Source organism: Mustela lutreola, chromosome 6, assembly GCF_030435805.1.
Source record: "Mustela lutreola isolate mMusLut2 chromosome 6, mMusLut2.pri, whole genome shotgun sequence".
In the NCBI taxonomy this organism is placed as follows: Eukaryota; Metazoa; Chordata; class Mammalia; order Carnivora; family Mustelidae; genus Mustela; species Mustela lutreola.
Window position 1 is genome coordinate 40,770,435 of NC_081295.1, and position 17,277 is coordinate 40,787,711.

General features: G+C 39.6%; 1 protein-coding gene across 2 annotated transcripts in view; it reads left to right on the plus strand.

Annotated features, from left to right (window-relative positions):
- Positions 1 to 17,277, plus strand: part of MDN1 (midasin AAA ATPase 1) — a 172,411-nt gene that overhangs the window by 17,472 nt on the left and 137,662 nt on the right. For both annotated transcript variants that reach the window (XM_059177084.1, XM_059177085.1), the window contains exons 3-9: positions 410 to 634; positions 1,136 to 1,243; positions 1,324 to 1,516; positions 4,670 to 4,912; positions 5,158 to 5,289; positions 8,975 to 9,078; positions 11,652 to 11,766. In XM_059177084.1, the coding sequence (XP_059033067.1) occupies positions 410 to 634; positions 1,136 to 1,243; positions 1,324 to 1,516; positions 4,670 to 4,912; positions 5,158 to 5,289; positions 8,975 to 9,078; positions 11,652 to 11,766 (1,120 nt within the window). The remainder of the gene's footprint in view (positions 1 to 409; positions 635 to 1,135; positions 1,244 to 1,323; positions 1,517 to 4,669; positions 4,913 to 5,157; positions 5,290 to 8,974; positions 9,079 to 11,651; positions 11,767 to 17,277) is intronic.

Consider the following 17,277-nt stretch of genomic DNA (forward strand, 5'->3'; position numbering starts at 1 on the left):
TCCCCTAGTTTTAGATGAATCTTTTTTCATGTGCCTCTTTTTGTTTCTGTAGGTGACTATCTTCCTTGCTATTGGAGGAGTCCAGTTTTATACCCCTGGTACTTAACACAGTGTCTGGCTGCTAGGGAGAGATCAGTAAATGTTTGTTGAAGATGAGTGTATTTTCAGTAGAAAACACTTGGGATGAGAAATTCCTGGTTTCCGTATTCTCTTAGATATCTCATGCCATGGTCCTGGTTCCTGAACTTAAACAGGATACCATCTTAGGACTAGGTAGCTTCAGTATTTGTCTGTTTGGTCTCAGACCCTTGGAAATTCCTGTTATATTCTGCTGTCCTGTCTCAAAGTGGAGATGTGTATACTTTGATATCCTCACCAACAAATAAAAATAATCTCTCTCTTTCTGAAGGTTTGCCTTAAGGTATTTTAAGGACACTTCTCCAGTCTTTCAAAGACTCTTCCTAGAGAGTTCAGATGCTAATCCAGTCCGCTATGGGCGCAGGCGGATGAAGCTTCGGGACCTAATGGAAGCAGCTTACAAGTTTCTGCAGCAAGAGCAGTTTGTGTTCCAGGAGCTCTGGGACTGGAGTGTGTGTGTCCCTCTGCTTAGAAGCCATGACACCTTGGTCCGCTGGTATGTAGCTGTTGGACTTTTCTTGTGTTTACGTGTGGGGATCACAGAGGGAGTGTAGAGTTCTGTGCATGAGGAGGGAAAGGAAGCTATGTAAAATGGGTTATTTTTGTGCTGGTGCCTTTTGCGTTCTTATTTCCTTAGTCATGTGTCCCTTTAGTGGAAAATGAGATGATATTAGTGGAGGTCCATTTTTTTTTGAGTTTTGTCAAGTGAATTCATTATGCCTGATTTGCATTTTCTACTCTCAAATGTATTATAGTAATTTTGTAAGATTTCCTTTTCTTTTTTAAGAGTTTGTTTATTTATTTAGTTAAGTAATCTTTACATCCAGCATGGAGCTCGAACTCCCCACTCTGGGATCAAGAGTTGCATGCTCTACCAACTGAGCCAACCAGGCACCCCTTAAGATTTCCTTTTTTAGTGTTTGGCTAGCTAAGAAATTTTCTTTATTCTTGAGACTCAGCTGCTTGTCCTGAGTTTTTATACTTTGATTTTCTCCAGGTACACAGCCAATTGTCTTGCTTTGGTCACCTGTATGAATGAAGAGCACAAGTTATCATTCCTTAAGAAGATTTTTAATAGTGAGGAACTGATCCATTTCAGGTTGAGGTAAGAAGGGGGATTCCCAGAGATCTTGATGTGGCTTTGCTATGCATTAAAGTAATTGATGAAATCCTCATTTTCCACAGGTTACTAGAAGAGGCCCAGCTGCAGGACTTGGAGAAGGCCTTGGTTTTGGCTAATCCAGAAACTTCCCTTTGGCGTAAGGAGAAGGAGCTACAGTACTTACAGGGACATCTTGTCTCAGCTGACCTCTCTTCCAGGGTGACTGCTGTCTGTGGTGTGGTGCTGCCTGGGCAGCCACCAGTCCCTAGAGAGCAGGTATGTTGGCATCAGTAGGGTGTGTGTCCTCTTCCCCTTCTTAAACACCAAGTGTGCTTTCCTCCTTGGCGGGGCTCTGTGTTATTGGTGTGAGTCAAATTGAGTTTGCCAGATTGCTGTTCCATTTACAGAAGTATTCAGAAGAGATTAAGAAAAATTTACCCAGGGCCCTCTTCTGATATTTCCTTTGTTTCTGTTTGGTGTTAAATTAGAAACTCTAATGATCCCCATGTGAGGCTTTTCACTTCAGCAGAGCTCTTCCATATATTCTCTCTGTGACATTGTGTAGCACATGGATGTGATACCATATTTATGTGAAACAAAGGTAGAATGACTAGTCTGGAGACCTTTGGACTCCCCTTTGACAGAGACAGGACTAGGCCCAAGTAAAACTCCCCAGCAACTTCTTTCTGTCATAACATTCTTTTTGCTCATTGTGTGGGAGGCCAGTAACTGTAGTGAACTTCCCCCTGCTATATGAAATGAGCTTTTTCCAAGAATGTGACTCCAGACCCACAGTTTTTTTTTTTTTTTTAAAGATTTTATTTATTTATTCGACAGAGAGAGATCACAAGTAGGCAGAGAGGAAGGCAGAGAGAGAGGAGGAAGCAGGCTCCCTGCTGAGCAGAGAGCCCGACGCGGGACTCGATCCTAGGACCCTGAGATCATGACCTGAGCCGAAGGCAGCGGCTTAACCCACTGAGCCACCCAGGCGCCCCAGACCCACAGTTTTGAAAGGTTTATAGATTATAATCTAGCTCTATAATCTGAAACTGATGGGAGCCAGTCTGTTTTTCCCCAGCTGTCTTCAGTCAGTTGTCACTTTATGTGATGGTTGGATTCACCCAGTTTTCTTTTTGGATGATGTCCTAAGTCATTTCTTGAACCATTAGTTTGTCCACTAGGCAGTACAACTAAAAAAAAAATCATAATAAGGGGTGCCTGGCTGGCTCAGTTGGAAGAGCATGTGGCTCTTGATCTTGGGGTCATGAGTTTGATCCCCACGTTAGGTATAGCAATCACTTCAAATAAATAACATTAAAAAATAATAAAAATTTTAAAAAGCATAATATGTGGGGGTGCCTGGATGGCTCAGTGGGTTAAGGCCTCTGCCTTCGGCTCGGGTCATGATCCCAGGGTCCTGGGATTGAGCCCCGCGTCAGGTTCTCTGCCCTGTGGGGAGCCTGCTTTCCCCTCTCTCTCTCTGCCTACTGTGTTCTCTGTCTGTCAAATGAATAAATAAAACCTTTAAAAAAATAAAATAAAGGAAAAAATAAAAAAATAATAAAGCACAATATGTGTTAAAAATGCACATCTTAAATGTGCAGCTCAGTGATCATTTGTAAACTGAAAATATCTATGTAACAAGTAGTAGGACACCAGCAGTTCCACAGGCCCTTTTCTTTCCCTTTGGTCACTAAGAATCTCCCAACCCCAACTACTCTCTTAACATAGATTAGGTTCTAAGCATTAGAATTTTAATACCGGGAAGGATTCCAGTTGGGGTGGCCCTGATGTTGAGTAGCAGTGACGAGGCACTGGGGCAGAAGTACAGAATGATGCTTTGGCCTGCTAAACTGTTGAGAGTAACAGCCCTATAGACTTCAAGCTTCCAGCCCTGGGGTATCTGGATGGCTCCGTCAGTTAAGTGGTTAAGCATTTGACTTTGGCTCAGGTCAGGATCTCAGGGTCCCAGGATCCAGCCCTATATATCTCTTCATGGCCAGTGGGGAGTCTGCTCATTCCTCTGTCTCTTCCCCTGCTTGTACTCTCTCTCTCTCTCAATAAATAAAATCTAAACAAACAAACAAACAAACAAACAAAACAAAACAAAAAACTTCCAGTCCTGAATCTCATTTTGTCCTCACGTATCTATAGGGGACTGGCCATGTTTGAGAAGTTATTATTCCTTAGAAGTTCTTAAAATCCCACTTTTCTAAAAGATCTTTTTCTCTATGTTATATTAGGTACATTGTTATTTGAAAGACAATTTAAAAAATTTTTTTATTCATTTATTTGAGAGAGAGAGCATGAGCTGGGAGAAAGGGAGAAGGAGAGGGAGAAGCAGATTCTTTTCTGAGTAGGAACTCTGATGTAGGACTTGATCCCAGGACTCCGGGATCGTGAACTGAGCTGGAGGCAGATGCTTAACTGACTGAGCCACCCGGGTGCCCTGAAATTTTTTTTTTAATGCAGTAAAATACAATATTTACTGTCTTCAACTTTTTTTCTTTCTTTCTTTCTTTTTTTTTTTAAATTTACATAAACTGTACTCCCAATGTGAGACTCAAACTCACAACCCTGAGATTAAGAGCCACATACTCTACTGACTGAGCCAGCCAGACCCCCCAACCATTCTTAAACAGTTTTAAATGTACTCTTCAGTGATGTTAACTATATTCATTGTTTTGTAAACAAACTCCAGAGCTTTTCATCTTGAAAAATGGGTAGAGTTAAAACTTTATACCCATTAAACATATTGGGAACATTATTATTTTTCACTTTTTGTTATGGAAAATGTGAAATATGTTTTAAAGTAGAAACAGTGGTGTGACAAATCTCCATGTACCCATCACTTAATTTCAGTAATTATAAATTCATGATCATTTATAGTTCTGCACACTCTCTCTAAAATGTTATTTGAAGCAACTCTCATATATCACATCATTTCATGCCTAAATATTTCAGTATATATGTATAAAAGAAAATAACTTTTAAAAATCCATTATTCTTTATTATACCTGAAAAAATAACAATTTTGTAATAGAGTATCCTTTGAATGTCCATATTTCCCTGATCTATAAATATATCATGTGCATTCTTGATCTTAGATATGAAATCCTAGAATGTGGTGAAAGGAAGAAAAACTAATAAAAATTAAGTCATGAGATGAAGTTTGCCTCCATCCTTTGTGTATCAACTTTTTTGGCTTCTCAAACTTTGGGAAACTTTCCTTAAATTTGCTAGCAAATTCTGCCAAAAGGAAAAATTCATCTTTATTTTGTATAACATACCTATTAATATTATAGTTCTGGTGCTACTAATTTATTTAGAGGTTTATGTAAAGGTCAGTGGAAGCGTTGTAGAAATTAACTTGTGCCCCTTGGAGGAAAGACTGTTGACATGCCTTTTATTTTTCTTTTATCTCCTTAGGCTAGTACTAGGAATTCTTCTCGTGAACAGGAGCTGGCCTTTAGGTCTTATGTGCTGGTTGATTCAGTCTGCAGAAATCTTCAAACACTGGCTATGGCAGTGGCTTCTCAGAATGCTGTGTTGTTGGAAGGACCAATAGGATGTGGCAAAACTTCCTTAGTTGAACACTTAGGTGCAATGACAGGTAGACAGAAGCCCCCTCAACTTCTTAAAGTCCAGCTTGGAGATCAGACCGATAGTAAGGTAATTAAGATACAGCAAATTTTGGTGGGTTCACATGCTTACAGATGTTTGAATTAAAGTACTCTTTTTGCTAGGGGAAGATGGGAATAGTTACTGGTCTTCCTTGTAACTGATGGGACCAACGTGCAAAAACATTAAGTGCCTGTTTATATCCATATAGAAGTTTAATAAAAGAATTAGTCAAAAGATGTGGCATTGGCATCTCAGATGTGTGGGTTCAGTAATACATTATCCTCTTCCTGCAGATGCTGCTGGGAATGTACCGCTGCACAGATGTCCCAGGGGAGTTTGTGTGGCAACCTGGTACTCTCACACAGGCAGCCACAAAGGGACACTGGATCCTTCTGGAGGATATTGACTATGCTCCCTTAGACGTGGTATGTCATTTCACTAATTATTTGCTGATTTCCTATCTTTTTTTTTTTTTTCTTTCTAAAGATTTTTATTTATTTATTTGAGCAAGAGAGAGCACTGGGGGAAGAAAGGCAGAGGGAGTCCTACATGGGGCTCGATCCTGAGTCCTGGGATCGTGATCTGAGCTGAAGGCAGAGACTTAACGGACTAAGCCACCTAGGTGCCCCAGATTTCCTATCTTTGAAGAGCATATTGTTAATAGTGATTTGGGGAGATAATATAAACAACATAGGTGTTTGCAATACCTGGGTGGCTCAGATCATGATCCTAGGGTCCTGGCATCGAGCCCCATGTGGGGCTGTCTGCTCAGCGGGGAGTCTCCTTCTCCTTCTCCCTCTGCCCACTCCTCTGCTTGTTCTCTCTAATTCTCTTACTCAAATAAATAAATAAAATCTTAAAAAAAAAAAAAAAAAAACCGTAGATGTTTGATTAGAGATGGTATGTTTTTGGAGAAGCTCATTCATGATTACCTACCTATCTGGTTTGAGGTATGATTTACTTATCTGGTCTTCTGTTTGATAGATAAATTGGTAAAGTTCTGCTGGTGCTGTTTTGGTTGAGTAGAGTAGTCCCCCCTTATCTGCCATTCAGTTACCCACGGTTACTCATCCTAAGCAGATGATCCTCCTGATGTATCATCAGAAGGTCAATAGTAGCCTAACACTATATCACAGTGTTACAGTTATTCATCTCACTTTATCTTGTCATGTAGGGATTTTATCATCTCACATCTCCACAGGAAGGGTGAGTATAGTACAATAAGATACTTTGAGAAAGAGACCACATTCACATAACTTTTATCATAGTATATTGTTATAAATATTGTTTTATTATTTACTGTTGTTAATCTCTCACCTTGCTAATTTATAAGATAAACTTTATTATAGGTGTGTATGTATAGGAAAAAGCATAGTATATATAGGGTTCTGTGTTATCCACAGTTTCAGACATCCACGGCGGGTCTTGGAAGTAGCCTTTGTGGATAACCGGGAACGACAATAGTTGGATATGTGATCAATCAATTTCATTGTAGTTTTTTTCTCCTTTAGTTGAATATGTGATCAGTTTCATAACCTTTCCAAGAATAGGCCTTGTGGGAAACATCTTACCCACTTTAGAGATACATTGGAAATTTTGAGATCCTTCTTCCCAGCTGTGGCATTGGTAGAGCAGCAGGCTGAGGACACGTGAAGGAAGAGAGGATAATAATAAGAGCATGTTTGTCTTTGTTTCATTGTACATCCAGTTTATTTTCGTTTTGAATCTTTTTCTAGTGTATCAAAATAGCTATGCAAGCAGTCCATGTTTCCTCTATATTCTGTAAAGTATGACAAAAAGATGTATTTTAGAATGAAAGTTTTTTCTTTTGGGAAGATTTTCTTGAGATTGGTTTTAATTTTTAAAAATTATTTATTTATTTTACCATGAACCCTAAAGTACCTGCATAAGGACTTTCCTCTCTTGATTAAGAATAATGAGAGTGTGTGTGTGGATTTAAGGAAAGAGTGGCTATAAATACATGTGTATTGTGATGATTTTTGTATTATAAAGATGTAAGAGGGTTATTGGCTCAGACAGTGCCTCACAGTTTAATTACCATGTTCTAGGGTTCCCCCTAAGTACCCCCCCCTTTTGAGTCTAGTTGGCACATCATTTCTAGAGTCATAATGCTCAGTTTTATATAAAGGGCTGGAAACCCAGTTTTCTTAATAAGCCCAGAGCCAAGGCTGACTCCTACTAATGAGACTTAAAAATAAAACCGAAATATAAACTACAAGGCCGAGTATTTGTTGAGGCTTTTTACTTTCTTTTCTTTTTTCTTTTTCATCTTTTCCCCCGCTTTCCACACCCAAACTGAGGCTTTCCATTCTAGTGCTCTCTTCACTGGGGCAGTTTTTTCAGGTAACAGGATACCTAGGAAGTCATTAGGATTATGGATTGTGGAATTAGAGCCAAACAAGGTAGGAGAAGATAAGAGATATTCCATCCAAGCCATGATGTAGCCTAGGGATCTTTTGCTGTCCTGTAGTTAATTACATTCTTTGATGATCAAATCCAGATTCAAGACCAAACTGACAGTTTGTATTTTGCTCTCCCCTTGGCAGTGTTTGGTAAACATCAGAAAATTCTTCTGCATTGAGTCTCATTTTGTGTAGACCATTCCCCTTCTGTTCATACATTTGTTCTCTTCATACAAAGGGTATGTTGTTCATTTGAGTACATTTAATCTTCAATATCACTATACTGAGGTTGTGTTTACTTTGAAACATGCCTAGATCCCTTGATTATTGTTTTGTTGTTTTAGAATTTCTCAGCTAATAGTTAGCCCTTTATTATTTTAAGGTAGCTTTTACAGATTTCAGGATGATTTTCTGTAGTTTCAGGTTTTGGAGTTATTTGGAGTTGCTCCTACATTATTTTGGGCTTTCCTTTCAGCTTCTAGCCCAGTGTGAAATAATGATGCTTAGTAAAATTGTCTGATATTTTAGAACCCTCTTTCTGACTCTTTGGTCCTCTTACTTTGTTTTTTCTTTTTAAGCTTCCTCTGCAAACTTATGTTCCCTACATCTATATGCTTGAAAAATTTCTCCATTTTGTCCTTAGCTGGTGGAAATTCAAGATGTCCAAATGGAACTTACCGCTCTTTCTCAGAACAGCCTTTTCTGCCATAGTTAGCAAGCTAGAAGTTTGATTTCTCTTTCTAGTCTCTTATTCATTTAGTCTTATATTGCTTTGCACTTTTTTTTATCTCTTTATTTTATTCTTTTCTATCCCACTGCCTTAGTACAGGGTTTACTTCTATCCATCTATGTAGCCATCATGCTTTGTTACCCGACTAGTCTCTTCTTTTTGTTTTCCTTTCCTGCCAGCCAAACATCTATCTGTACAACTATCCTGTCTTTGTTTTTGCCTCTTTCCTGTAGGCTAGCGCCCTTGCAGTTTATATTCCATGTTGTCGTGCAGTTGATTTTCTAAAATGGAAATTATAGTATTTCCCCCCAGGCTAAAATCCTCTTAATATCTTTCATGAGAGAATTCAAACTCCTTAGCTCAACACAGCAGACCCTTAATCATTTATCTCTACATTTTGTAGTTTTTCACTATTTCGTATACATACTCTGCCCTAACAACTATGCTGTTAGGCATGTAGATTTTTATCCATTTGAATACTTTCTGCCTGGAGTATATATGCTATTTCTCTCCCATGAGACCTAATTCCTGCTCACATTTAAGACTCTGAATATCATTACTTCTGAGGTGGATTCTGTGCCCTGCTTCTACACCATTTCATTCTGACTCACAGTCACCTTTGGGGTCGCACTGATCATGCTGTATGGTGGTTTTCATGGCTATTCTTTCAGATGGTAGGCTGTAAAGCCTCAGTCGTATCTGGAGTTTTAGTGTCTGGCTTGGTTCTAATCCTTAGTAGGCACTTAGTGAATGTTGAATGAATAAATTGTACTGTTGAAGTGTAGGTGGCCCAGACATTCCCATCTGCCTTTTGATCCCAGTTCATGCTATGAGAACCAAGGTTTCCTATAAGGATGTGCTCATCATTTGAAGAAACAATGTATGTTGGGTTTTTTTTTGTTGTTGTTGTTGTTACTTCTGCCTTAATAGTTTTATCAGTGGGGTTTTGTGGTTTAGGTTTCCGTGCTGATCCCTCTTTTGGAGAATGGAGAGCTCTTGATTCCTGGCCGAGGTGACTGTCTGAAAGTGGCTCCTGGATTTCAGTTCTTTGCAACTAGGAGGTATGTCCTATTAACCTTTCTATTCCCACTGTGGAGACTTTTCCTCATAAGTCCCCTCACTAGAATACTGAGTCCAAAAGTCCCTAGAGTAGAGTTTTCTGGGCCCACTTAAAGCAAGATCAGTTGGAACTGATGACAGATCCAGCCTTTTCATTCCTATTTTATTTTACTTATTTATTTTTAGAGATCTGTTTCCTATTTCAGGGCTCTGCTTTGTTTCATTGTTCATTTTTCTGTTTTACACCAGTGTCAGACTATCTTGATGACCGTAGCATTTTTAGATATAAGTAAGCTCTCTGCCCAACTTGGGGCTTGAACTCACGACCCTGAGGTTAAGATTTGCATATTGTACCGACTGAGCTAGCTAAATGCCCTTCATTCCTATTTTATTTCATTTAAAGATTTATTTATTTATTTATTATTAATGAATTATTTTAGAGAGAGCATGAGCAAGAGGGGCAGAGGGAGAGAGAGACAATCCTAAGCAGACTCCACACTGAACATGGAGCTCAATTTGGAGTTTGATTCTAGGACCTTGAGATCATGACCTGAGGCAAATCAAGAGTTGGCTGCTTAACAGACTGCACCAGCCATGTGCTCCAAGATTTATCTATCTTAGAGAGAGAAAGCGTGTACATATGAGCAGGGGGATGGGCAGAGGGAGAGGGAAAGAAAGAATCCTCAGGTAGACTCCTTGCCAAGGGCATTGCCCTACGTGGGACTCGATCCCAGGACCCTGAAATCATGACATTAGGTGAAATCAGGAGCTGGCTGTTTAACCAACTGAGCTGCCCAGGCACTCCCCTTCATTCCTATTTTAAGTAGAGGTAACTAAATCAGAAAATGAGAGGGGTTTTTTTCCGTCCACTTAAAAATATCCAGGTTTTTGTTTTTGTTTAAGATTTTATTTATTTGAGAGAGAGAGAGCATGTAAGGGGAGAGGGTCAAATGGAGAAGCAGACTCCTGATGTGGGACCCGATACTGGGACTCCAGGATCATGACCTGAGCCAAGGGCAGTCACTTTGACTGAGCTACGCAGATGCCCTAAAAATAACCAGTTTTTAAAAACTTTATCTTGGTTTCTTGTTTTTAGAAACAATCACTGGTGAGACTTTAGACAGCCTTGGATTTGAGTCCTGACACTGACATTTTGTATCTGTATGCACCTTGCTTGTCCAATAATGATGAGCCTAATAATACCTACTTTACAGCTTGATGTAATTGTAAAGACTAAATGAAATAATTTGTGTTAAAGATCTGTCACATAATAAGTGCCCAACTATTGGCCAGTCACAATGATGGTGATGATGATGACCTGTAGACTGTAAGCAGTTAAAAAAATTAAATATAAGCATCAACAAAGGAATAAAACCTAAACAAACTTAGTATATGTCCGTATTTGTATTTTATAACAACATGAACACAGTGATTTATTTCCTACTACTAGAATATATCTGTACACTTCTCCAAGGTTTTAATATGCCCAAGAATGACACTAATGTCACATTATATTTAATAGTTATACTAGTGTTGGCCTTGGTGAGCATTTAGAGGTGGAGTGTGGAGTTAACCTAACAGTTCTCAAGGAATACTTTGCTAGGCCCTGCTTTTTAAAAATAAACCCTATGAGGCACCTGGGTGGCTCAGTGGGTTAAGCCTCTGCCTTCCGCTCGGGTCATGATCTCGGGGTCCTGAGATCGAGCCCTGCATCGGGCTCTCTGTTTGGCAGGGAGCCTGCTTCCTCCTCTCTCTCTGCCTGCCTCTCTGCCTACTTGTGATCTCTCTGTCTGTCAAAGTAAAAGATAAATTTATTTTAAAAGATAATAAAAAATAAAAATAAACCCTGCTTTTATTCATAGGGATAGAGAAGTTCTTTCTTGCTATGTTCATATCTCAGAAAGTCCCGGGACATTGTAGAAAGGTATCAGATCATATCTCATAAAGTCCTGGGAAATCGTAGAAGGGTGTCAGACAAATCTGAATTCATCCTTGGCTCTGCCATTTGTAGTCATAGATGAATGATCAGGGGGTGTTAGTCTCCTCCTCTTTATGCCTTAGAAGAAAAGTAGCACACCATTGCCTCAGAAAGTTGTGAGCATTGCACTAAATGGCCTAAATGCAAGCTTGTGGCTTGGCCTGGGTATGTATTTAATGAATATTCCTTCTTGAAATTTTTAATAATTTTGGGTACTGTAGCTTTTGGTAATAAGCACTGAACTTATTTTTAATGGTTTGGGCCTTGGATTATGTTTTGTCTTTCCTGAAGTTGTGTCTTGATGAAGAGAAACATGCTGTTAAGATCAAAACACCTAATATAATCATTTACAGTGATTAGAAAATAACTTGGTTAAAACTCTGTTATACACCCTTAGGAAAAGAGTCAGACTTGGGTGAACTGGCAGCCTTTCATTTGTCCTCTGCCCTGTGAGCCCAACATAGTGGTATCTGGCAACAGAACGGGTTGTGAGTGTTACTCAAATATGAGATAATCTAGCAAGGGCTACCCAGAGGCATAAATAAAGATTATAATTGGGAGTTTTGTGTAATTCTTTTTTTAAATTTTGAAATACAGACTCTTGAGCTGTGGAGGAAATTGGTATCGACCTCTAAATAGTCACGCTACTCTGTTAGACAAATACTGGACGAAAATTCACATGGATAACATGGATAAGACAGAACTGCATGAGGTATGTGGTTATCAGTGGGAAAGTATCAATGCTTTTGTTTTTTACTTTTTCTTGTTTAAAGTTCCAGATATACATGTAAATAGAGGAAATAGTGTAATGAATCACCAAAATACTCATTAAGCTAAATTTAATAGTTAATGTACTAACATTTTACTGTATTAACTTCATCTAGTATTTTTTATTTGCTAATATATTTGAAAGCAAACCTCATAACATTTCATTCCTGAATACTTCAATGCATCTCTAAAAATTTAAGGGCCTTTTCATATGTAATCAAAATAACTATTATACCCAATAAAATGAACAGTAATGCATCAATACCATTTAATTCTCGGACTGTATTCACGTTTCCTCAATTGTTTCCAAAGATCCTTTTTTTTTTTAAGATTTTATTTGGGGCGCCCGGGTGGCTCAGTGGGTTGAAGCCTCTGCCTTCGGCTTTGGTCATGATCCCACGGTCCTGGAATCAAGCCCGTGTCAGGCTCTCTGCTCAGCGGGGAGCCTGCTTCCTCCTCTCTCTGCCTGCGTCTCTGCCTACTTGTGATCTCTGTCAAATAAATAAATAAAATCTTTTATTTAAAGATTTTATTTATTTATTTGACAGAGATCACAAGTAGGCAGAGAGGCAGGCAGAGTGCGATGGGGTGGGGGGGTAGGGGAAGCAGGCTCTCCGCTGAGCAGAGAGCCTGATACGGGGTTTGATTCTGGGACCCTGAGATCATGACTTGAGCTGAAGGCAGACCCTTAATAAGCTACTGAGCCACCCAGGTGCCCTGATCCTTTTTTTTTTTTTAAATTTACTAAGTTGTTTTGTAACTACTGTCTTTCGCATTCAACAGCATGTTTTATTCTGGGTATAATGAAAATGAGATGAATTATTTCTTAGATTTTCTACATTGATCCACTTTGTGGTATTGCTGGTTATCCTCAGACGTTTAAGAGGTATACTCCTCTCTCCCTTGCTAATCCCCACTTTCCCCTTGTATCTACCCTGTCACTTGGAAAGCTTCTCATTCTACAATGCTTCATCTTGGAGCATAGCAAATAAAGCCCTGTCAGTAATTACATAGGCATGGGAGGGATGCTTTGCTCTTTCTTGGTGTAAATTTTTAGATAAATAAGTGAAATAAGACAACCTTATCAAATTTTTTATCCAGAATTTTAAGTGTTTATAAAACACCCAGGGGTTTTCAGGGTGTCTAGTTCACTGTATTACTGGAATCTCTCAGAAACCTTGTCTTTTTTTTTTTTAAGATCCTGTTTATTTTATTTGACAGAGAGCGACACAGTGAGAGAGGGAACACAAGCAGGGGGAGTGGGAGAGGGAGAAGCAGGCTTCCCATTGAGCAGGGAGCCTGATGCAGGGCTTGATCCCAGAACCCTGGGATCATGACCTGAGCCCGAAGGCAGATGCCCAATGACTGAGCCACCCAGGTGCCCCAATCAGAAGCCTTGTCTTACTGATGTGATTTTATAAGTCTGCAGCCTATTTTGGACTTGGGAGTTACTTACCTCACTCTAGTTCCCAGTTTATTTCTGTGTCTCTCTGTGTATCCCCATTTTGCTGCCCTCAACTATAGCTCCTTTCGTAACTTCTTCACCTTTTTGTCCCAGCATCCACTCTGCCTGGCACTTTGTAAGCGCTTATTGTATTCTCTGCTGTCATGCAGCTCTTTGTTTTGCAGTTATAGAATTTCAGTGTTTAATTTTCATTCCTAAATTGCCACTCCGTTCTTGAAAGAAGAGGTCTGAAGTCCACATTTAGGTGTGATTTGTTGGGGATTGAAAGGATGAGAACAACATGGACTGCTACTTTTTTTCATCTTTCCATTCTTGTCATGAACAGCTATGAGTCATTCTGCTCACAGGAAACAGCAGAAGCACTCACCCCCTCACTTAAATGATGTGTATCATATTTAGACAGTTTACTTCGAGGAGTTCACTTATTCTTTTTATTTTATTTTATTTTTCCAGTGTTCCAAGGTTCATTGCGTATGCACCACACCTAGTGCTCTGTGCAATACGTGGCCTCCTTAATACCCACCACCAGGTTCAACTAACCCCCCACCCCTCTCCTTCAAAACCCTCAGTTTGTTTCTCAGAGTCCATAGTCTCATGGTTCGTTTTCTGCTCCAATTTCCCCCAACTCACTTCTCCTCTCCATCTCCCCATGTCCTCTGTGTTATTCCTTATGCTCCACAAGTAAGTGAAACCATATGATAAATGACTCTCTCTGCTTGTCTTATTTCACTCAGCGTAAGCTCCTCTGGTCCCGTCCATGCTGATACAAAAGTTGGGTATTCATCCTTTCTGATGGAGTTCACTTATTCATAAGCTTCTAGACATAATAATAAATTCTAATAACACTCTCCTGAATAAGTGGCTGGTGACTAAAACTCTTGGGTGCATTATTTAGGAAATAAAATAGTCTCCTAAGATGATCTCATGGGAAGCACAAGGAACTACATTTCTTTTGCTGCCAATTCCAGTCATCTTATGCCTAGAAAGATTGTCTTTGACTGGGGTGCCTGGATGGCTTAGTTGGTTAAGCATCCAACTCTTGATCTCAGCTCAGGTCTTGATCTCAGGGTCATGAGTTCAAGCCTTGCGTTGGGCTCCATGCTGGGTGTGGAGCCTACTTTATTTTTACTTTTATTTTTGTATTTATGTATATATATTGTGTTATGTTATTTAACATACAGTACCTCATTGGTTTTTGAGGTATTGTTCCATGATTCATTGTTTATATATAAAACCCAGTGTGGAGCCTACTTTAAAAAAAAAAAAAAAAGATCGGGGCAGTTGGGTGGGTCAGTTGGTTGGGCATCTACTTTGGCTCAGGTCATGATCCTAGCATTTTTGGATAGAGTCCCACATGGGGCTCCCTGCTCAACAGAGAGCCTGCTTCTCCCTCTCCCTCTGCCTGCTACTCCCCCTGCTTACGCTCTTTGTCTCTCACTCTCTCTGTCAAATAAGTATAATCTTTAAAAAAAAGAAAAAGATTGTCTTTGACTTGCTGAAATAATAAATTATACTTTAGAAAATGAGATATTTATATAGTGCTAAGTCTTTTTAGTTATTAAGTGCCAAAGAGTAACCCCTGGCAGTTGCTCAAATCCTGTCTCCTCCATACACCTTGAATGTGACCTCATGTCTTAGGTGATGGTGCCTTAGAAGGCCTGCTTTCTCTGCTGGCAGTGCCTAATCACAGCCATTAATTACCTCTCCCAGGTTCATCTTCTCCATGAAAGCTTCCTGGGTCTCCAGGGATGGCTGACCACATTGTAATTTTGATTTGGTTGTATATCTTCTTATACCAGATGATATTTCTTGAGGGTGGGCTATTTTCCTGTTGGTTTTGTTTTCCTACCCCTGGTGTTCACAGTGTAAAGTGGGTACTTAATAAATGCCTATTAAAGGAATGAATCTCCAAAGTAAATATTAAATTGATAAAAGAACCGTATTATGTCATATTAGTTTATTAAATGACATTGTTTTTGACTTTTTACATTTATGGTAATAACAAAGATACTCTTTGGCTAAGGAAGAAAACGACTAGTTTGTGGGTAGTATAGATTTTTTTTTTTAAGGATTTTATTTATTTGTTAGAGTGTACAAGCATGGGGGGCAGCAAGTAGAGGGAGAAGCAGCCTCCCCAACAAACAGGGAGCCCAATCTGGCACTTGATTCCAGGACCCTGAGATTATGACCTGAGCTGAAGGCAGACACTTAGCCAACGGAGCCACCCACGCTTCCTTATATAGTTCTTTTCTGTTCAGAACTTCTATGCCCCTGAACTCTTGCTATAGTGTAAAACTGATAAAGTTCTTTTTTCCATATAAAGATAGTTTTTTTCTCCATCCTGATGTTAAATATACATGCTTATTAAGTGGAATTACTACTTAGCAGTGAAAAGGACTAAACTAGTGGTACATGTGGTAATGTCTAGATGAATCTCAAAAACATTAGCTAAGTAAGAGATCCAAACTACACACTACATCTTGTATGATTCCATTTGTTTGTTTGTTTGTTTGTTTATTTATTTAAAGATTTTATTTATTTATTTGACAGAGAGAGACACAACTAGAGAGGGAGCACAGGCAGGGGGAGTGGGAGAGGGAGAAGCAGGCTCCCCACTGAGCAGGGAACCCCTTGCGGGGCTCCATCTCAGGACTCCGGGATCATGACCAAAGGCAAATGAGCCAAAGGCAGATGCTTAATGATTGACCCACCCAGGCACCCCATATGATTTCATTTATATGAGAGATTTGAAAGCAGATCCATAGGGATTATAATCCGATTCCTGATTCTCCCAGCCAGGGGTGTGGGGGAAGGGATTGATTATAGAAGGGACATGAGGGTACTTTTTGTTTAAGGGGTGATGGAGGGGCACCTGGGTGGCTCAGTCAAATAAGCATCTGACTCTTGATTGATTTCAGTTCCAGTCTTGATCTTGTGGTCATGGGGTTGAGTCCTGTGTCTGGCTGCTACACTCAGCAGGGAGTCTGCTTTGATTTTTCTCTCTCCTTCTTCCCCTGCCCCTGCTTGCATATATGCATGCTCTCTCTCTCTCACTCGCTCTCTTTCTGTCTCGATAAATACATCTTAAAAATAGGGAAGATTATGGAAATAGTCTGTATTTTGTTTGTGGTGACCAAGGTCATGAATATATATGACCAATTTTATAAATCTTCCCTCCTTACAAAAAAAGTATGTTCTGTATTTTATTTTTTATTTTTTGTTTTAAAGATTTTATTTATTTGTTTGACAGACAGATCACAAGTAGACAGAAAGGCAGGCAGAGAGGAGGAAGGAGGCTCCCCGCTGAGCAGAGAGCCTGATGTGGGGCCTGATCCCAGGACCCTGAGATCATGACCTGAGCCAAAGGCAGAGGCTTTAGCCCACTGAGCCACCCAGGCGCCCCTGTGTTCTGTATTTTAAAGATACATGTGTCTGTCCATTTAAATTTACTGATTTTGATACTCTTTTTCTGTTTAATTTTTCATCTATCTGAAATTGTTTTCAGCAATATTTCTTTAAAGTCCTTCAGTAAAAAAACAAGAATTAAAATCTTATACCTACTGGGGGTGCCTGGGTGGCTCAGAGGGTTAAGCCTCTGCTTTCAGCGCAGGTCATGATCTCAGGGTCCTGGGATCGAGCCCCGCATCGTGCTCTCTGCTCGGTGAGAGTCTGCTTCCTCCTCTCTCTCTGCCTGCCTCTCTGCCTACTTGTGATCTCTATCAAATAAATAAATAAAATCTTTAAAAAAAAAATCTTATACCTACTACTTGAGATGACATTGTTAAAAGGTTGTAGATCCTTATCTTTGTAAATATGTATACATTACATATATAAAATAAGTGGATTTTTTTTTTTTAAGATTTTATTTATTGATTTGACAGAGAGAGAGAGAGAGATCACAAGTACGCAGAGAGGCAGACAGAGAGAGGGGAAGGGAAGCAGGCTCCTCGCCGAGCCGAGAGCCCAATGTGGGGCTCGATCCCAGGACCC